The sequence below is a fragment of the Rhipicephalus microplus genome, chromosome 6 (genome assembly GCF_043290135.1).
Source record: "Rhipicephalus microplus isolate Deutch F79 chromosome 6, USDA_Rmic, whole genome shotgun sequence".
Lineage (NCBI taxonomy): Eukaryota > Metazoa > Arthropoda > Arachnida > Ixodida > Ixodidae > Rhipicephalus > Rhipicephalus microplus.
Window position 1 is genome coordinate 189,034,235 of NC_134705.1, and position 22,085 is coordinate 189,056,319.

Genomic DNA, 22,085 nt, shown 5'->3' on the forward strand with positions numbered 1-22,085 from the left:
TTGTTAACTAAGTACTTTTTAACAAACGCATTTGTAGACTATCTGAAACAGTTCATTGCTCTCCCATAGTACAGTACACCGTGCGCTAAAGCGTCGAACATTCGTTGTAAACATTCGTGGTGTGTGTGTTCAGTACGGGCCATGATTCGTTGTAAAGACACCGCTTCGAATTGTTTGTGACGTACTGTAGTCGAAATTAACTTTTTCTAAACACAATTTTTTTTTTTCACTTTCGTTTTGAGTTGTCGAGGCCAGGGCGTCGTTTGATGCCGTAGATCACAAAGGGTGAGACCATGAATGCTAATTCTAGGCTAGCCGATATTACGGTACTCCTTCGCCATAGCGGAATACTAGACAGCTACTCCTTCACCACAGCGGAATACTAGACATCTACTCCTTCACCATAGCGGAATACTAGACAGCTACTCTGCCATAGCGGAATACTAGACAGCTACTCCTTCGCCATAGCGGAATGCTAGACAGCTACTCCTTCGCCATAGCGGAATGCTAGACAGCTACTCCTTCACCATAGCGGAATACTAGACAGCTACTCCTTCGCCATAGCGGAATACTAGACAGCTTCTCCTTCGCCATAACGGAATACTGGACAGCTACTCCTTCGCCATAGCGGAATACTAGACAGCTACTCCTTCGCCATAGCGATATACTAGACAGCTACTCCTTCGCCATAGCGGAATACTAGACAGCTACTCCTTCGCCATAGCGGAATACTAGACAGCTACAGCGGAATACTAGACCGCTACTTCTTCGCCATAGAGGACTAGACAGCTACTCCTTCGCCATAGCGGAATACTAGACATCAACTCCTTCACCTTAGCGGAATAATAGACAGCTACTCCGCGATAGCAGAATACTAAACAGCTACTCTTCGCCATAGCAGAATACTAGACAAACAAAAGCGCTCTTTCACAGTGAAAGCTGTTATGAGTTCTCAACAAGGCCGCATGCGCCGTAATTTTCTGCCGCCGGCGCCACCGGTGTCCGTAACCAAGAGTGTTTTAAAAAAGGCTCCGAAAGTGTTTAAAAGGATATAAAAATGACTCTGAAAGGCCGATCTGTTTAGCTGTCACTGTGCAACGCGTTGCGCGCCGGTCGGCGTTTTTTTTTTTATACTCCACCCAAAACCATCAAAAACGTCAGGTTTCTGAATACGATGTTTGGTTGGAGTTTTCTAGTTGCCTCATTCGTATCCCAACCAGGCATACTTCTGCCGAATGTTGACTTTTCAATCACAGGAAAGGCCTATAAAATTGTAGAGAGATCACCAATAGAAAAAAAAATGCACAACCCTGGCGAAGAGAGGCATCATGGCCTCACTGTTTCGACAGCTTTCCCGAAGTGGCTGCATGTTTTTTTTTTTTTTTGTACGAATGAACGATCATGTATAAATGTGGGCTTTAGGCGTCGGCTGTTGAATGTCTCCAATGGAATGCGAGATCGGCCAATGAACCAAACTCTGGGCTGCATCACACTATCATCAGGTTGGTGACATAGTTCTACAACGACCCTTACCATAAAACTTCTCCAACTCGGTGGTGTTTTCGAGGTGCTTGGGATAGCCCATGACGAGCCTCATGCTCCTGGCCTTCTTCAGGGTCACGTTCTGCACTGGAGGCACGATCCATGGCGTGTGGGTCATCTTGTACTGCAGTGCTTTGATCATGTTCAACGCCAACGTCGTGGCGGCTTGGAAAGCTCTCCGCGGAGTGTCTGCAAGAAGGTACGCGCCACAGTGCATTAGGCATTGAGAACGTCACAACCACCGAATATCGTAATCTGATCCAACCAGAAAAATAATATGGCATAGCTTAGCGGCGCAATGCTGAGTCACAGCGGAGTTTTGACACTGGGGATTGATTCGTTATCACTCATTACCAATTGGATATCGATTAGCTATTGATCAATACTGAATGCGGTTCCAGCATCTAGTGAGCTTAGGCATATATATAGCGTCATTTAGTATTTTTATTGGGTATCGATTGCTTCGCAGCAGCTTATGGGGGAGTTCAATCTGGTGTGCGGCGTGACCTGTTCTTGTTCTACCTGTCCTTCGTCCTTGGACCACTGCGCATGCGCGACAGCTAGCCCAAGCACGGCCAGAACGCGCTCATGCACGAGCGCGTTCGGGCCAGCATAAGGGGCTGTGTAAGGGACTGTGGCATTTTCCCCTTCTAGTGTAGCTCAGTAGTCGCGTGGTGACAGGGGCATCGCCAAGGGGTAGGCACACCGGGCCCGTGCCCCCTCCCCCTGAAATTAGTCTTCACCATCGCATAGAGAGCAAATAAGTTAGGCCATATCCACGAAGTGGATGATGATGAAGGAGCTTGCTCTATCTGTTCGTCCGCCTGTCTGTTCATTCACCTCAGTGGCGGCACGCCATCTAGAACGTGGCATTCAAATCAACCGAGCTCACAGCTGCGTCTCTAGTAGAAGCGACGAGAACTAGCTTGGCTACAACGGCGGTGTGGATGGACAAGTTTCGAGCGTAATGAGCAAGCTCCTTAAGAAGGTCATTTCAAGGCGTACCCTCCCGATATAAAGGAGGAGCAAGTCGGCGAACGGCCATGACCTGTAGCATGCAATCCTATATACTCAACATGGTCGCTCAATTCTTCCCTACTTTTCCTTCATGCTACTTTTCCTTCATTCACCGACAGCAACATCTAAGTATGGCATTGTAAATGGGCGGAAGGGTAAAGAAAGAAAAAAGAAGACAACCACCCTTTTGTAGCACGAAGCCACAAGGAAGTCCGCACTGATTTCCCAGGGTAGTTGTCTTCTGTACCTTTCTTAATGTTTCAGTACACATCGTCCACGTACAATATAGATACGTCTTTACGTACACGTGCTCACGTAGCGGCTGGTGACGGCTGCGTCCAGTACACCCGAGACGGTCTTCATGCAGAAATCCTCGACGGGTGCCTCCTGAAGCCTCTTCATGGCGACGGCGCTGGTGTAGACCACCAGCTTTCGCAGCACGGTCCACGCCAGCAGCAGACGCGTGTCCTCCTGGTTGAAGCGGGTGTTGTCCGTCAAGAACACCACAACGGACGTCGCGTTGTCCCACAGTATCACCTCATCACTGCCGACGTAGAAGTTGTTCGTGAACTTCTGGTACAGTCGAAACCAGTCCGCTGCAGCGGGAGGCACGCGGTTATTAACATATATTAACGTCCAAAATTCGAAATATTTTTAGGGTTGACGAAGGCGTTTGTCATGCTTCTCCTGTATGTAGTAGGTACTATAGTAACTGTATATGCTCCCTAGGTAGTATATAGTGTACCTACAGTAGCCACCTTCCGTTTTAGTAATTGGAATGTCTGCTAGATGGCTGTACTTTTGTACGATGAACGCATGATTAAAAGATGCGAGATGGTACTTGGAGTGTTCACTAGATACACGGACGAACAGACAGAGACGCAGACGGACATGCGGACAGAAGGACAGACATAGAGACAGAAGGACAGACAGACAGACAGACAGACAGACAGACAGACAGACAGACAGACTCTAAATGAAAACAAGAGTGTCGTAGTTCTTGGGAACGCATTGAATATAGTTTAGATTCCCCGCCGCGGTGGTCTAGTGACTAAGGTACTCGGCTGCTGACCCGCAGGTCGTGGGATCGAGTCTCGGCTGCTGCGGCTGCATTTTCAATGGAGGCGAGAAAGCTGTAGGCCCGTGCACTCAGATGTGGGTTAACTCAAGAGAGCCCCAGGCAGTCGAAATTTCGGGAGCCCTATACTACGGCGTCTCTCATAATCATATCGTTGTTTTGGGACGTTAAAACCCAACAGCTATAACAACTGTTAGTACAACTGTTTGTCGAACTGTTAGTAAATCACTGCACGATTAAATAGGTGCGATGTATAGAGTATAGGCGCATGCATCTTTTCAATCGCTTTCATCTTCCTGACATGTGAAGAAGCGTATTAATTAGTGCTTTCACAAACAAACGCATTTGTTGTATAGTTCAGTGCTCTTGATTGATTTATATGTGAAATTTAACGTACCAAAATCACCATATGATTATGAGAGACGCCGTAGTGGAGGTCTCCGGAAATTTCTACCACCTGGGGTTCTTTAACGTGCACCAAAATCTGAGCACACGGGCCCACAACATTTCCACCTCCATCGGAAATGCAGCCGCTGAAACCGGGATTCGATCCCGCGACCTGCGGGTCAGCAGCCGAGTACATTAGCCACTAGACCACCACGGCGGGGCTCAGCGCTCTTTGCTGTGTGTTTGTGTCTCCTCGTTTTTGCGCTGTGTCGCGAAGATGAAGTCGTACCGCCAAGATCGATGCCATACACTCTTAATGATAACTGTTGCTGTGTATTCCGTACCTTTGGTTACGTGAGGTTCCGTATACGTTCCAAGGTTGCTTATTTGTACGCTTTTGCCCGAGACCTTGTCATTCGCCCGTACCAGTTCCAGAAAGGCCCCGACTGGATGGAACCAAAGAAACGAAAAAGTCTAGCACGTCGAGCTCGCTGGAACGGCAGGTAGGTTCAGTTTCACAGATTTCGGTAAGCAGTACGGCAGAAATGCGAAAAAAAATATGTCGCCGAGCCTGCGCGGAACATGGTGCACATGCACAGCCAAAGCTGAAAGAGTATTTATTCTGAAGCCCGCTGTATACTTTCTTGGAACAACTAATGATAACAAACACACATGGTAACGACTACACCGTAAGTCATTTTTGCGAAATAGGGCAGACCCGTCTACATGCCAATAATCGTGCTTATGCAGAGAAGTGAGGTGACCGCTACGCAATATTGAGCCCCATAGGTGGAGAGTGATCACATTGCCGGAGGGCGTGGGGGGCCGTACATTGGTAGTCCACATCATATATATATATATATATATATATATATATATATATATATATATATATATATATATATATATATATATATATATATATATATATATATATATATATATATATATATATATATATATATATATATATATATATGCGAGAAAGAGAAAAATACTTATCGAGAGTGCTAAGTAGCCTTTAAACAAAAGTCTGTAACATACAAGAACTTCAGTTTCCTTGGTGCGTGCATCTCGAACTCATTTTGCACAACAGCCATGAACATGCCGCAATTTTCGTAATCCTGCGACTTCGTTCTCAATGCGACCACGGCGCCAGGCTCCCTACTTGTTGTCACTGGCGCATGATATGAATGTTTTTTTTAAAGCTTGGAATGTAAAGGACCGGGAACGAACAATCCCCTTTAAAATAACTGCAAAACAGGGTGGCTAACAGTGGGTTGGAAAGAAACGAGTGCTTAAGCAAAGCTCTTAAATAATATCGCGGGCCAGCGCAGGGGAAGGGAGAAGGGGGGGTGCTCTGTTTCTTTACGAAACCATACTGTCCGCCATCATGAGCACAACGTTATCCTGGCTGAGCATGCTGTGGCTGAGGACGATGAAGAATTATCACTGAGCTATTTGCAATCGGTTGCCATGCATTAAGCGACTGACTCGTTGCATTACGCCACCGCTTTGGCAGTGCATGTCAGTATATCGCTTGATATGTTTAGCTGCGTTTAGCCCGTGAGACCTGAATTCACAATCTGTTGTGGATGCAATTGGATTGTAGTGCCATCATCACCATCGTCATTTTTTCCATCACCGCGCCGCGTCTCTCGCGCAGCTGGCGCGAGCTCGAGCTGCGCGAGAATGAGAACGAGCTGACACGCCTGGCGTGGCGGACGCTGGTAGCCGACGTAGCTCCGCTTCAGGCCTGCAATAAAGTGGCGAGATCGGCACGGCCCCATCGGCCGCCTTCGACGCCGCTTCACTGCACCGCTACATTGGTGACCCGGAGAACACGCCCTTCGCCGAGCGGCCCGCGGCCATGTTCCCGCAACTCTGCCCGCCAGTGCCACCGTTCCAATCTACCTACCCTAAGGTATGGTTCATGCAGCTCGATGCCGTTCTGGCGCTGAATGGCGTCACGGACCAGCTGCTAATGCATGCCATTCTTCTCGACGCCCTACCGGTCGAGTTGCGCCATCTCGCTGCCACTTCAAGCACCAGCCCGCAGCCTTACGATGCCCTCTGCACTGCGGTGCTCGCCCGCAGCGGCAACACATACCGTCCGCTTCCGTTTACCCGCACCAGGCAGGTTTCCCCGGCGTCGCAGAGCAAGGTACGAACCGGTCCGCAGCCCTCCACTGACCGCTACCTCGGTACCCCGGCTTCGACTACTTCTACACCTGATCCGGTCGCAGAAACATCCACTCCTGCACCTGACCACGACCGCGAGGTAGAAGACTTCCCCACTGCGACTGACCTTCCCTCCGAGAGGAAAGCGACGGCACGCGACACCGTGGCCCTCGCCGTTTCCGCGACCACCAGCTCAGACGTCTCGGCCTCCTCCTCGCCGCAGCTACTGGTCAGCTCCTCGACGGTGCCCCCTGCCGCTCCGCCACCTGCCACTGGTGCCAGCAATGGCCTGCCGGGTGCCTCGCCACATTCCACTCGCACCTCCCCGGCCAGCAGCCGACCACACTCGGCGTCCCCGCTCCCCGCCCCTGTCCCTGTCTCTGTTCCGTGGTCTATGACGGGCCCCAGCGCCGTGCCTGCGCGGAGCCAGAGCCTGCCCTCATCGTCGGCGTTGACACCGGCAACCACCACAGCAACTGCCACCGTCACCCCTCTGCCCGTGGCGCCGCAGCAGGCACCTGCGTCGAGACCCGGCGTCGCACAGGTGGTTTCGGCCAGCCCCAGTCCTCGCACCTCTGGTGCCCCCCGGGTCATTCAGCCGAAACAGCCACAGATCCTGCCCAAGCTGTCGAGCGGCAGCGCGAACATGACCACGCCTTCGGCAGCGGCGACCACCCGGTCCCAGTCTCCCCGGGCGGCCCAGCACAAGGCCACACCGCGGCCCACGCCTGTATTGGCGCCGCAGCCTGCGACCACGGTGCAGCGCGGAGCCGCGATGGGGCTCAACACGGGGAGTCCGCTGCTCACCGGGAACCCCGCGGCAGCGCAGCCGGACATGTTTCCAGCTGGACCTGCGCACGGCACTTTCCTGTTGAACCAGTACATTCCGGGCCTGGGCCACAGCCCGATTCTGATACAAGGCACACTGGGGCAGACCCAGAGCTCTCTGGGACCGGCTGCGACGAACGAGTCGCAGCCGCTGCCTGCGGACGGCGTGTGTGACTACACCTTCTACGACGGCCTCTACGACACGGGCCCGTTTGACACGCTTTACAGCCCGCACTTTAGTGCACCAGTTGAGCACGTTCTCAGTCACGCGTCGCTTCACAGCGTCACTGAGTACGGCCTCTCTTTCGCCTACAGAAACGCATCACAAGTGGCGCGAGACCTCGAAATTCCAGAGGTGCTTTCCACGATTGAAGACCTCTGGGACCGAGCCATCCGTCATTACGGATTTCTTTCCATCGAGCGCTTACTTCTTCGTCCACTGCGCAACTCTCAGTGTCGCCCACCAGAGACCCACTGGTTCCCGATGGTCACTACACGTTGACAAACTGGACTTGCCAAAGGAACACTTTATGGACTGCCGTTCATGTACATAGCATTTGTCGCCCTCTTCATTTTTTTCATATGCGTTCAAATCGCGCAAAGCGCTAGGGGGGGAGCCCTGTAGTGCCATCATCACCATCGTCATTTTTTCCATCACCGCGCCGCGTCTCTCGCGCAGCTGGCGCGAGCTCGAGCTGCGCGAGAATGAGAACGAGCTGACACGCCTGGCGTGGCGGACGCTGGTAGCCGACGTAGCTCCGCTTCAGGCCTGCAATAAAGTGGCGAGATCGGCACGGCCCCATCGGCCGCCTTCGACGCCGCTTCACTGCACCGCTACAGGATCATTTTCGATGGTGTGGTTCGAGTGGTGCGTGCTAGGATGCTACAACGGCTGCACGGAGCAGGCAATAGGATAGATTTCACGTTTCAAAAGATGATGTCAGGCCACGACAGAAATATGTGTGACAGTCAGAAGTGTGAGAGAGAGTGGTAGCAACCGTACATATTTTTTTCGTCAGTGTATTTCGGAATTCTTTGAGTATAACTCGTGGTAGTTGAGCAGTGTTTATTGCGTCATAGTAAACTGCGTGGACGATTGGTCATTGAGTGGCAGTAAAGCTTTGCATAACGTGTGCCGAATCCCCTTGCCTGGACAATCGCCTCCCGCGGCGACAGGTTGGATAAAACTTCTTTCCCGGGCAAGACATAGCGATACACATAACTGACCTCTCACTAATAGTGATGACGTCTTTCAAGTATCCAACATCAACGAGATCAGTAGCCAAGCTTGTATAACCGAATGCTGTGCACAGCTCGCATTCTCCAACTTCCACGGCGAGAACTCGCCCGCGGCACGCATCGCAGTCAACTGGGCCACCAGCATTTCCATATTCCTTTCAATATGCGATATACCATCCCGAACGTAACGTAAATCAGAAGTGTGGCAGCTTGGGCTAGTTGGTATGACATGACGATAGCTAAAGCGCAAGAACAGAACGACGACACAGAGACAACTCCTTCGTGTCCATCTCGTCTTAATGTCGTCGTTCCGTTCTCGCGATACAACTATTGTCGTGAATCAGAAGCAGTGGTGCAAAGCTCAGCTTCTTATATGAGCGTATAGACCCTTTTACTGAAGGCTCCCTGGGCAACGCCATAAGCCCCTCTGGGCTGTTGTCATCATGTCTGAGCCCCCCCCCCCCCCCTTAAAAAATTCAGGGCCGAAGCCGTGACGTCAGCGTTTTTACTTCCGTGCAACAGCTTAGAACGGTGGGGATCCTCCTCTCCTGTAAAAAAAAAAAAACGTCTATAGGCCTCTGCCGCTATTGGTCAAAGTCAATCGGTGATCGACCAGTCGGTAACTGAACTGTACAAAAGAAAACAAGATAATACGCTGTAATACGCACATTCTTTCTCGGCTGCGATTATGCGCGTGGCGAGGTTCGTGAAGTTCAGCTTCGGGTCGTAATACTTCAGGTACTTCTCGTAGTGCTTGTCCAAGCCGCCAGTTTTAGAGTGACGCTGGTGCGTCTCGTTCATCCACTTCTCGTCCTCTTCGTGTATCTGCATCTGCGACAGCACCATCGTGTCAACAAACTAGGAAGAATAAGAAAATAACAAGTTACTGAGAGATGATATAGACTCTAACCAAAAGTTTTGAAGAAACCCGACGTGTCGGAACCGACTTGGTTCCTTCCTCGGGGGTGACTGCGTAGGCTACGTAGCAGCAGCGTCTTCAAAGCACTCGAGGGGTGCTAATGACCCCCCCCCCCTCTCTCTCTCTTTCGTTTCGCCGTGGAGCGCAGTTCGTGTGTGTACACTGGGGAAGGGTTCCGAGAGAGCGGTTGATGTTACGGGCTGTTCTCTGTATGTGTCACGACTCGAGTAACAACGTTCTCCTCCTGTTCGGCTTGCTTTCGAGGATGGCCGTCGCTTCGAAATTTATCTGGTGGTCCATTGTCTCAGCATGTTCGGCAACTATATATGTATGTATGTATGTATGTATGTATGTATGTATGTATGTATGTATGTATGTATGTATGTATGTATGTATGTATGTATGTATGTATGTATGTATGTATGTATGTATGTGTGTGTGTGTGTGTGTGTGTGTGTGTGTGTGTGTGTGTGTGTGTGTTAGGAAACAATAGAAATTGGTTAGATCGAACTGAAAGGGCTGTCAGTGAAGATGTCAGAGATAATTTTAAATATTTTTCATGGTTTCACCTGGATACCCAGACTTTTCTTCTGTATTTCCGTATGAGCTATCTGTATTTCCGTATGAGCTATCCGTATTTCCGTATGAGCTATCCGTATGTCTGTATCAGCTATCCGTATTTCTGTATCAGCTATCAGTTTTGCGGCGGACGTGACGCGTACGTCACTTCCGTCATGGAACTGACGTCAATAGGTTCATTTTTACAGCGCTTGGCATACTTTGAAGTAAAACACTTCTGTGCTCAAATGTTAACCGCAATTCACCGCATATAGCGCTGATGCAACGTCTCAATTGAAATTTAACTCAATCGTACCGTCTGCAATCAAAATCACGGCTTACCTCTAGCTCTTTTTTTGGCTGGTACGCTGTCCTTATGACGCCGAAACAGACAAGGCACGGAAAACCGAATTCCATGGACAACTGCATCATCGCCTCTAAGGCAGAGAACTTGGGGTCGAGCGCCATGTTGGAAATGTCGAGACCGGCTGGTCGAAGAAAGGACCGAAGTGCCGCGGCCTGCACGAGCGTTGCAAACGCAGAATGTTGTATTTCCAACACGTATGAGAACACTGAAATTGAGATGCAGGAGCCCTCATTCCTATTGGGAAAATTAGGGGAAACGAAGCTGAACCATTTATTTCGTTTATTTATTTGGAGCAATACCCGGAGTGCCATATTAGGCATCATTTCAGCGGGCACAGTCCTTCATGGAATCGGGCACAGTCCTTCGGGCAACCAAATCAACTGGTAGAATGTAAAAAAGAATGTTCAGACAGACCAGTTCTGGGTTTGTATGGCCATACTTTAAATTCGTGGTCATGACGAGAGCATTGATAATGTGCTGGTTTTCAATAATCTAAAGCATTAATTCCTGTTTTCTTATTATAGATTGAATGAAATACTTTCAGTCTCTATGTCCTCGCTTTTTCAAGGATTGTCACTCAAGATATCTCTTCATACATAGGAAGCTTGCATTTCAGTCGCATTTACCCGAAACAAATCTTGCCGCGATCGACTGACTGTGCTAAAGCGCATAAAAATGTACTTAGTAAAACGGATCCCACACAGGACAGGCACATTCCAATGTCAGTCTTACTAAGAGTCTGTGTGCCTGACAACGTTTTCAATGAGGTGTCGTTTTGTATCTTTCATAATGGTCACAAAATGCTGCCCATCCCTAGTCGAAGCCCCCGAGAACACGCGAGCCAAACGCTATAGTGCAGCACATGACCTGGAATTCGCGATTGATTCTTAAAAACAGCCTAAAATCACTCTTTCTTCTCTCGTTCACTCAAGCTATGTACTCGAAAATCTTCGCGTCACAAGACCGTGTATCGCGCCGTTCACTGATTTGTGCAAGGCTTGCTGTGGAGTTGCTGGGGCCGCCGCCAGGAGGCCGCGCGTGCGCGCGCTAGATTGTACCGAAAATCCGCGCGTTCGAAGGACAAAAAAGAGAGAGCAACAGAGGGAGAGGAAAGTGCGCAAAATAACGTAGTGCGTATCGTGGACCTTCTTCCGATAGTGTAGAGCCGCGCTCCCAACTAGGCACGCAGAAGTTGCGTCTTTTCTTCAACCTTTCTCTCTTCCGCAGTGCCATTCCTCCCTGCTTAGCTTCCAGCACTTCCGTTGGGATGAAAGAATGCAGTCGCGGAGTGGAATAAATCTCTTTAACTGCATTCGTACTGGATGTATTCTAAATTTTTTTTTTTTTTTGCGGCAGTCAATTCGTGAGGCGATGAGCTTCTTTGGTGAATTCATTCTATCGCTACTTCGCAAAGTGTTGCGAGACCCCTTTAAGGGAGGGGAGGGCAAAGGGAGTTAAAGAAACAAACACACACCTCATTACCAGTTGCGTTGTTTGCGAGTTGTATGCAAGCTTGAAACAGACCGGCTGCTTTCTCCAAGGCGCTCTGATTCCTCGGAGGTACGCGGATGGTGAAGAGCAGGGCCTTGCTGGCACTCTTCAAGAACTCCTCGGCCTGTGAGGATAGGAACGGTCAATATTGGTACGATGTCGATAATAGCGTATATCTATACTCGACTACAACTTATAAGGAACACTAAGGAGAAACAATGATGTGGTTCTCATGTTGACAGACTGCACTCTGAGAACTATATTGCTGAGGTTTCTCTATTATAGGTTCATCATTAGGGGATCAAATCAATGTTAATGTTTCATTTTTTAAAGTTTCTCGCTGAATTATTCTCGCGTGTAGTCAAAAATTTCAAAATGTATTTTTCGTACTTTCGCGACATTGGCTGAAACAAATTTTCTGAAACTTAGTATTCTTTGTCTAAGGCACGCACAGACGACAATTTACTTCATTTTTATCATTTAGGAGCTACGTAGCACCCAGTAGTCTCCTCCAAGATCTCTGACGTCATGGTGTTTAGTGAAGGAATCTCAAAGTGAAATTTCAACCCACATTTCTTTTTTTTTTTCGCTCTTTTTCTGGCTTGCCAAGTGTCGTGTCGTGGTACAGGTGACGTTTTCAGCATCTTGAAATTGTACTTTACTAGTACGGGCAAAAGCGTTCTGATATTTGGTGTCACTTAACAGGAAAACTAAAAAAAGAACGTGTTTTTTCTCTTCTCGTTTCGGTTGATTACTATTTCATGATAGCAAAAAAAAAAAAAAGGCAGATCCCACGTACAGTGGGAATCGATGATATACGAAGCACGAATGAGAAACGTTGATATGTCACTTTAAAATCATCACAACGTTATGAGGTGGAGGTAAATGATGCCGCACATGACTTCCGCGTCATGATTATCATGTTTGGATGTGTCGTTTACCTTCGTCATCCATTCACGTCACGTGATACCAAATTTAGTACATGTGGAGCTATAGCGACACGGCCGCGAGCACGCTATGAGCGTGGTATGTTGTCATGTTCTTACATGACACGCGTGTCAGGATTATCATGTTTGCACCGGTCATATTTTGTCATCCGTTGACGTCACGTAACGCCAAATTTGGTATATGTGGAGCTAGCGAAACGGCCGGCAGCGCATCATGCAGGGCCCAATATACTCCGATGTAACGTTGACGCGCGCGCACGCTGGGAACAGCGACGCTACGTTAGCAAAACGCGGGCACTCTATATAGTCTGACGCCAGGCACGACCAGCGTCCGTCGGCGCGGCTCGACGGCAACCGGCGCGAAATGCGACATGCTGCATTGCGCGCCGATGCGTTACCCAGACAACACTGCATCTCCTTATTTTCGTGACAGAAGGTGTCGGACGCGCTGAAATGCGCATGCGTCAAAGCAACGCAGCGCGGCACGCGCCTTCCAGTATATGCCAGGTCCAGCACCTGCCCCCCCCCCCCCCACACACACACAGAGAGAGCGAGAGAGAGATTGGAATACGTGCCTGGGACTTCACAGAAAATTGTTGCCAGGGAGCTCATTTTGCGGTTGACCTATTGAAGCACGCGAATTTCAACTGCATGCGAAAGCGAATATGCCAGTCGGAAGGACTCTGCATGCAGGCAGGGGTGGATTTAACCAGTCATTTTAGGGCGGATGAAAGAGGTGTCTCATTTGTGAAAACATTTCTCATATATTGACACGCTTAGCGGCTTGCGTTCTAAACTGTCAGTAGAGCACCCATGCCAGGCTGTACAGCCGTTAGCCTCTGGTCCTTATCCTGTAAGATTTCAGGACACGTAAACTTCAATTCAAAACTGGAGAGGAGGTAGTCCTGACATTTATCTTTAGTAGTATTACTATCATCACGAAAACCCCGTCAGAAACGGTATACAATGAATAAGTGCAAAAAATTATCCCACTAATTTGTCCTAATTTGTGATTAGAGGTGGGCGACAGCGAGGGGGGGAGAGGGGACGCTAACACTGGCTTTGAAGAGGAGGTGGATATCGTTTGGCCACAGATATCGTTTTAGCCGTATTAGCGCACTGCACTCTGCGCTTTCGACCACCTGGGGTTCTTTAACGTGCACCCAAATCTGAGCACACGGGCCTACATGTGCAATAACTTAACTTCGCAATACCCGAAACATAAGCTTGCGCATGGGGAGAGGCGGGGGACGAATGTTACCTTAAATGACCTAAGAAAGGGGCGAAAAGTCAGCCTCATACTGTATATGGTTGAATCCTTGGCAGGTTTGTTCAGCCTAGCTGGTTTGTGCAGCGCAACGAATCAACGCAACATACAAGAGAAAGTTCATGCAGAACATAACACTCCGTTGTGTGCGAACCTTTCCTCTGTGTTCCTTCGATCTGATGCGCTAATCTATAGCTACAGTGGCCGAAATTTCCGGAGCCCTTCACTACGGCGTCTATCGTAATCATGCGATGATTCTGGGACGTTAAACAACAACTGCTATTGTTATGGTACCTACAGACAGTTAAGCCCCACACTTTTACGCAGTCGGAACTTCTCCCTGACCGTCCAAGATGCAGGATTATACGTTCGCACAGGTTCTCGACACTAATGGCTGCCGAAGGCGCCTGATGTGCATCTCAAGAAACTTCGAGTGCCAACTGACAACAGGGAAAACACTGAGAGAACGACACATCAGCGCTACTATCAGCTGAAAGCTATATTAAGCAAGATCACACATATATAGCCGACACACGTCACCCGTGGCACCTAGGACGGTGCATACTGCAGTGCAATACAGGCACTATCACACCGTATCTACTTGCTATCTTCTTTCTATCACGTGAGACCACTTCTTTCCTGGGAATCGTAAATGACGGTAGCAACGAAAGAGGCAAAAGAAGGAGGGTAGCAAGTCGATATGATGTGATAGTACCAGCTATTGCACCTAGTGTGGTGTGTATGGGTAACGGGCGGGGGGTGTCCCTCACCCCCCTTTTCGCTCTGGTGCTACGTCTCGAGGAACAGCATGCAGAACGTGAGACATGATCAAGATGGGAAAGTCCGGCAGTAGACCTCACTTACGGTCGAGAGGACGTTCGTGTAGGGCCCAACGAAGTGGCTGCACACGAACCCGAAGAAGTCTGCGCACGGCGATATCGTCCACGTGAGCGTCACGTTCAAGTACTCCGACGCCAGCCGCGGTCCACCGGGGTAGAAGGTCACTCGCGGTATCGTAGGTTGCGGAACAGGCGTCGTCGGTGCCGTGGACCTCGTGGTTACCGTAGGTCTTGTAGGTGCCGTGGGCCGCGTCGATGACGTGGTAGTCACTATGGGCCGGGTCGGTGGCGTAGGCCTGAGTGGTACCGTGGGTTTAGTCGTTGGTGTAGACACCGTCGGTACGGTGGGCACTGGGGAATGAGACGTCGCCGGTGCGGGCGTGGTTGCCGACAACGGTGGCGGCACAGTCGTGTGGGATTGCGTAGAGCTCGTGGCGACCGGTGACTTGGAGCTTCCTTCCGTTGTCTGGTGGAAGAAATGCATACGGGCGTGTTAATAGCTGCACATCTTTTGTATATAGACAAATTGATCGTCAATACTTCCGTGGACACGAGCGCTCCATTAGGATAGCTGTATGCGCAAAACTGATTTAACAGTGAACAGGAGCGAGATAACAATGACAGAGAGAATCGCACAGAACAGGTGTAAAGCACGCGCTGGCGTTCCGTTTATACACACTCCGAAATCAACAAAACCTAGATTCATGCACGCTATCAGTTAGCGGCATATCGGCCTACTAGACAGTTATCAACGTACTACTATATAGGAACGCAATGTACACAACTTTCCCGCATTTGTTGGAGGCTGAGCAGGCATGGATGTATGCACCATAGAGTTTCCTATTATACACTAGAGGGAACTCTGGCGCTAGTGTCTATGGGAGCTGCAACGCACGGTGCTTCAGCGAGCATGGGAATGATGGGTAGTACACACATTTGTATAATATTCGTACTTCTGGCCTGCTTTTGGCTCCGTGTCTGTTTGTGTGGCTTGGAGCTGTTTTCTTACGAAACAAGTATTAGCAAACGTTCACCGGTTGTGCTTCACCATTTTATTTTTATAGATTTACTTTTCAAATAAAACGAAGTTCTATAAGGTTCAATCTTTCTTTCAAAGCAAAACCAGACACAGCAATAAACGAAGCCGCAAGTACGATTCACCGCCCGCAAGTACGAAGACTAGGCAAATGTGTGTACTACCCATTATTCCCATGGTCGCTGAACGATCGCAGCGCCAGAGTCCCCTCTAGTTAACTTTAGGAAACTCTGTGGTATGCAGAGTACTGCTGCACGTATTGAATTACGACAGCGTGAGCACGTGGCCCCTGATCATGCGGCAAGGTGCACCTCTCATGGCTACCGTTGGAAGTATCGTGACGCTGTTGGATTGTGGTATAGCGCGAGAGCGTTCGTGACGCGCAATTAGTGCTCCAATGAGCTGCTTTGTTTCCCGTATAGTCCCAAGGGCACACAGAAATCTTGGCGCGCTTTGGTATGCTCGCATGTGCACAGCGTTATTTGCAGCACGTTAGGTTTGCGTGCGCACGCACCGCTGACGTTTCGGCTGTCCAGAACAGTACGTTATCGTCGAAATCATGTTTTGTGTGAATATTCTCGACCTCCTGCTATACCGCAATGCATCCGCTCTCTAGTGTGATTCTTAAAGAGAAAAGAAGAGAAAAGAAGAGAAAAGTGAGCCCCGTAACTGCCTACATCAGAGTACGACACCTCGACAGTAGCTTACGAAGGATGGGGGTAAAGAGAGATTAAAAGAATAGAATTAGAGTTGTAGAGATAGAGAGGGGGAAGGAGAGAGCGTGGCGCAGGGACAGCGGCATCCAGAAGCAAGGAGAAGATAGGAAAGATGGACACGGTCACAGGAGTTCGAGGACGGAGCACCACTCAGCAAGAGTTCTTGTCGGCGTCTGGAGATGGCGTAGGGCGAGCCCTGTCGGCCAGAGCTGCGCTGTCGACGGAGATCGCGGAGGCAAAACCGGTCGGCACGAAATCCAGAGAACGGGTCGCCGCTTTCTACCACCGGCACCCACGCATGGCGTTCTATGTATTCCATTTTATCCTGTACTGTCGCATTTCAATCCGTGAGTGCTGTATATCGAGCTTGAGCTCAGCTTGAGACAGTGTAGGAAATATGTTCTTACCCTGTTAGAGAATGTTAGGGAATACTCGCCGCTAACTGTTGGATGCGCAAGTCGTAGGGGGCATGCATGCTGAGAGTTTTTTTCTGAACAAAGTTCAACATGTAACTTCGACTTCAACTGTTTTACCCATTTCGAGCTGTCCCGTCTTTGTTTCAAGAGCAGGGTAATGGCCATGCAGGTGCTTGACAATAATTGCGACTGAATGTCCGATACGTTGCATTCCAAGAGCAGTTGAGCAACCATCTTTACTCCTGGATAGCTGTAGATCAAAGGCAGGCCATTGCAATAAGCGTGTCAACCTCTCGATTTGCGTTTATTTCATGTATTGTGAAGCACGTACTGTCTTTTGGACGCGACCGACGCCGAAGAGGGGCGCTGTGATCAACCTTCGCTTAGAGTTTCTGCACACACGACCTTTCCTAAAGGTATACAAGAAGGGGAATATTACGGGCTCAAAGTTTGTGTTTGTTTCCCAACATTAATTAAGACTAACAGACAAGGAAACAGAGAGGCACTCTATAGAAGACGCTTCGTCAACGTAATTTCGGCCTTGCAATGGGCACCTCCTGGTCATAAGACTTCACGGGGGAGAGGGGGCTTCCTTTTCCCTAAAGCTAGTATGAGCAATAACTCTACCTTCGTAGCCCCTCCCCCCTCCCAATATGGGCAACAATACGAACGCTTCTGGCCATGTTATACGTCGTTGTATACCTTGGTGATCGGCGTCCCGGCGGACCAGAGAGAGTAGGTGAGCGCCGCGCCGGCCAGGACACCGGGTAGCATGCCCCAGACCCAGGCCAGGGCCAGCACCTTATTCCGCTCCTGCCGCTCTCGCCTGGTCGCCTCTTCGAGGTCGGGACGAGTCACGACTGTCACACTGGTGACAGGAAGCACACTGCCGGTTTGAGCCTGCGATGTCGTCGGTAACGTGATGACTTGAGCAAGAAGGTGATTAGTACAATATAGAATAATCATCCCTTGTGCACTTAACGTGATCGATATATTTTTAAAATAGGTGTGCATAAACTATGTAAGGTAATTAGCGTCTCTTTAAAGCTAGAATTCCTGTAGAACATAAGTTGTTCAGGATTCCTTTTAAGTAAGCATCCCTTGAGCCCGGAGGGCGTTCAGTACAGTATAAAGTATATATAAGCATCGCTTCTTCACGTAAGTCATCGTACATTTTTTTTCAACTCATTGCAAGAGAAAGTTCATTGTGCAAGCACTTGTATATTACGGTACATTGTGAATGTCTTCAGTACGAAATTTTAGCAGAGCCCCGCCGCGGTGGTCTAGTGGCTTAGGTACTCGGCTACTGACCCGCAGGTCGCGGGTTCAAATCGCGGCTGCAGCGGCTGAATTTTCGATGGAGGCGAAATGTTGTAGGCCCGTGTGCTCAGATTTGAGTGCACGATAAAGAACCCCAGGTGGTCGAAATTTCCGGAGCCCTCCACTACGGCGTCTCTCATAATCATATGGTGGTTTTGGGACGTTAAACCCCACATATCAATCATCAAATTTTAGCAGACGAGGGACTTCTACGTATGTATGTTTCTTTCGAATATAAAATTATTTTCATATAGGCACACATAAAGCACGTAAGCAAATAAGCAAATAAACCTTTCTTTAAAGCTATAATCTGTGTGAAACGTAAGATATTCAGTATTGCTTTCAAGTAAGTGTCCCTTGAGTATGTATAAGGTGTTCACTGCAATATAAAGTAAGCATCCTTTGTGCACTTCATAGTATCTTTTTAAAATAGGTGTAATCAGGTAATCAGCATATATTTCAAGCTAGAATACCTAGAGAACATAAGTTGTTCAGTGTTCCTTTCAAGTATGTGTACCTTGAGCCCGTCATGTGTTCAGTTCCTTTAAAGGCGTTGTCGGCAGTGCATATAGCAGTCGAACTGTTGGACAGTGCGAATTAACAGTGCAATCTGTTGAACCAGTTTCAGGTTTTTTTTCGTGCCGTACACTTAGCGATGGAGAGATACTGCATGGTGTATCACTCAAAGAGTGTCCCTTAAGCATTTGCTCTAAGATGACTCAAAGGCTAATTTATTCATAGTTTTGTTCCTAGCCGATTATACTGATATCCACCATTGCGGAACTTCTTCCTGTACCGAGCAGTGTCGCCTGAATCGGCCAACGTTGGACCAAACGATGATGTTATAGCTACATCATGTGAGGCCCACAATGACGTCCAAATGGCGAGCTTTGATGCCGTGATGACGTCATATGATGACGACGTCCCTTCATTTTGTGCATCACTCGCCTCGTGTTGAAGACGACAGCCTCTTTTCGCATTCGATAAGGCATCCGAGGCTCTCTCTCGTTTCGCGGAAAACAACTTTGAGCACTCCAGAAAAGAAGGGTAATATTAAAGGCCTGTTTTCTTTGTTGGAAACAATACTAATTAGATCTGACAGACAGTTATGGCAAGGAAAACATAGGTGATATTATTTAATGTAATTGTAACGTTAATGTAACCCTGACATTATGATACCCTCTATATTTTCTTTGGCAAGATTGATGGATTGTGATTGATTGATTGATTGTGATTGTGATTGATTGTAATTGTGATTGATTGTGATTGATTGTGATTGATTGATTGATTGATTGATTGATTGATACGTCTAGTTTAACGTCCCGAAACAACTATATGAGAATGAGAGATGCCGTAGTGGAGGGCTCCGTAAATTTCGACCCCTGCGGTTCTTCAGCGTGCACCCAAATCTGAGCACACGGGCCTACAACTTTTTCCGCCTCCATCGGAAATGCAGCCGCTGCAGCCGGGATTCAATCCCGCGACCTGCGGGTCAGCAGACGAGTAGCTTACCCACTAGCCACTGTCCGTTAGTTATTATATGAACACTCAAGGGAGTTTTAAGCGAGCAAAAACCACTTCTTTCCTGACCCAAACACAAGTATTATGATTTAAGTGTGTTATCGTTCCCCAAATATCCTTTATACGACAACGTTCTAACTAAAACACTCTTTATAAGTTGAGGGTGTGGTGTTTTATCGAAACACTCATGACACATACAACACCTTCCAGATGGTAGGTAACTGGGACTCGCTAATTTAAAAAGTCGTACCTTAAGCGAGTTTAGATTAAAAGATACGCGTCTTTTAGGGCTATATAGAGCATAGCATAAACTTTCGTCTGTTCTCCTCGTGTTCTTTTGTATGGAACACGAATATCGACACCGGCATGCACTGACCTACACCTCAAGATACTATGGGTATATACCAGACGATAGTGTAAGGAGGTGCAGCGCCCGCGCTCCGTCCATGGAGTATTTTAATCTACGCTCTGCTGGGTGTGTGGTTGGTTGGTAGTACTGACTGGTAACCCGAATGGTAGATTTCATTGTTCATATTGTTGTTGTTTCAGTGATAACGGTGAGTAGGCCGTGGAAAAGGCCCAATAACAAGGGTGCTAGGCCTGTTGCAACACCCTATGGCATGGATGTTTTGATACGTGAAGACACCCTTTTTTTCTAGACTGTAAGGGTGACACACAAATATAAACCCTCAATGTTATAAACTGGTTTACAGAGTACAAAGGTTTTGTGTTCGGAAATGTTATGAAGAACGCCGCTCAAATTTCTGGGCCTGTTGAAACACTGCATGCATAATTTACTAGAATTACCTTACAAGGAATACTTTTAAACCTTACACGTGCACAAACAGCTGAAGCGTTTCAAGAAATCGAAATTAATATCACGCCGCCGCTGTGGTACAGTGGTTAGGGTGCTCGGCTGCCAACCTCAAGGTCGTAGGTTCGATTTCCACCACTGCGGTCACATTTCGGTGGAAGACCAATTCTATGAAGGACAATCTACAGTGAGACATCAGTGCATGTTAATCAACACTGCATCGTCAAAACTTTCGGATCCCTCCACTAGGGCACATCTCACATGGTCCTGGCGCGTAAGATGGCTGACAATACTGGCCACGAGGGCCTCCACTAAAGAGACCAGCGCTGCGATCGTTTTGACGTCACAGATAGGATAGTTGTGGAATACGGCAGCTTTGCTTTCGCGACATCACTTGCATCCTCCCCCATGGCTGCACCGGCTCTTAGTCGCGATTTTACGATGCAAATTAGACACGAGGGTACCACTGGGGGCACCGATTCGGAGTTTGCTTGCCCGTATTATCAGGTCTTACTGCGTCTTTAAGCCCTCGAGCTTCAAAACAAAGGGAAGCACACACGGGCGCGAAGCAAGAGCGCAGAAAATGCGGAGTTTCTAGAAAGCAACACAACCCGTAATACTAAGAGTGACGTCGTCACGTAGGTGGCGCCACGGTATGTCCTTGAGGCCGATCATGAACCGAGGTGCTATTCTGGACACTGTCTAATTCTACCATATTGTCAAACTTCATAATGGCAGCATCTTCAGCCAATCAGAGAGGTCGTAGCGACTCGTTTGGCCAATTAGCATCGATCAAAGGCGGAATCTGACAACATGGCAGAATTCGAGAATGTCCAGAATGAGCACCCCTGCGCACCAATAAACCAAACCGAAAGGGTAAGGCATCCGCGTGCTACAGCTGGAACTGTCGATACGCGTGACGTCATTCTTATTCGTACCCGCGACGGTTCCTCAGAGAACGGCGTCATGGAAGAGAGCGCCGTCGAAGTAGAGGCAGCTCCGCTTTTCATGGACGACGACGTTAAACCTTCCGCGGGGTCCATGATGGACATTGTTGACGAATTAGAGGAAACCGGGGACGCCTGCTTCGAGACAGCCGGTACGTCGTGAGCCTGTGGAACATTCGCAAAGTATGACATTGAAACTAGAATAAAAATCGTCGGGACGTCATGCTTCGCGTACAGTAAGGTGACACATACGGTTCTCCATGGGGACATCGGGTGCCCTTCGGAAACTTCTCGCAGAAAGACGAAAAATTAACGTTATTGCAACCTCACCCCTTGTTCTTCTTCTTCTTCTACTCACACGTAGCCCGTGCCCTGCAAAAGCACGAAACGATGATGATGGTGATGATGTGTCTTTACTGCAAGTGTAAAGTACATGGGATGAAACGTGATTCAAGGATAAGGTGGGCCAAGAATTTGCATTGCAAAGTGGATCTAACAAAATCGAAACACTCAATGGGTAAAACTGCTGATGGGTAAATGCATTTTGTAATTACGAACACATCACTGCATTGCCACGCGCATTCAAAAAGGCGAAAGCCTCAGATGCTTTATCGAACGCGCGACAGAGATAGAAAAGCAGAGAGGTCTGCCTGAG

The 22,085-nt window shown here is 48.6% G+C and overlaps 1 protein-coding gene across 4 annotated transcripts in view; it reads right to left on the reverse strand.

The window, feature by feature from the left end:
- Window positions 1–21,790, reverse strand: part of LOC119183249 (neprilysin-1) — a 45,841-nt gene extending 24,051 nt beyond the window's left edge. For 2 of the 4 annotated variants that reach the window (XM_075867280.1, XM_075867278.1), the window contains exons 1-9: window positions 21,422–21,786; window positions 17,531–17,728; window positions 14,686–15,126; window positions 11,591–11,731; window positions 10,092–10,268; window positions 8,941–9,103; window positions 4,369–4,470; window positions 2,865–3,155; window positions 1,534–1,731 (exon numbers count right to left, since the gene is read on the reverse strand). In XM_075867280.1, the coding sequence (XP_075723395.1) occupies window positions 1,534–1,731; window positions 2,865–3,155; window positions 4,369–4,470; window positions 8,941–9,103; window positions 10,092–10,268; window positions 11,591–11,731; window positions 14,686–15,126; window positions 17,531–17,728; window positions 21,422–21,700 (1,990 nt within the window). In that variant the 5' untranslated portion in view covers window positions 21,701–21,786. Of the gene's footprint in view, window positions 1–1,533; window positions 1,732–2,864; window positions 3,156–4,368; window positions 4,471–8,940; window positions 9,104–10,091; window positions 10,269–11,590; window positions 11,732–14,685; window positions 15,127–17,530; window positions 17,729–21,421 lie in introns of all 4 variants that reach the window. The other 2 variants (XM_075867279.1, XM_075867281.1) reach the window with 2 other exon arrangements.
- Between the last annotated feature and the right edge of the window lie 295 nt (window positions 21,791–22,085).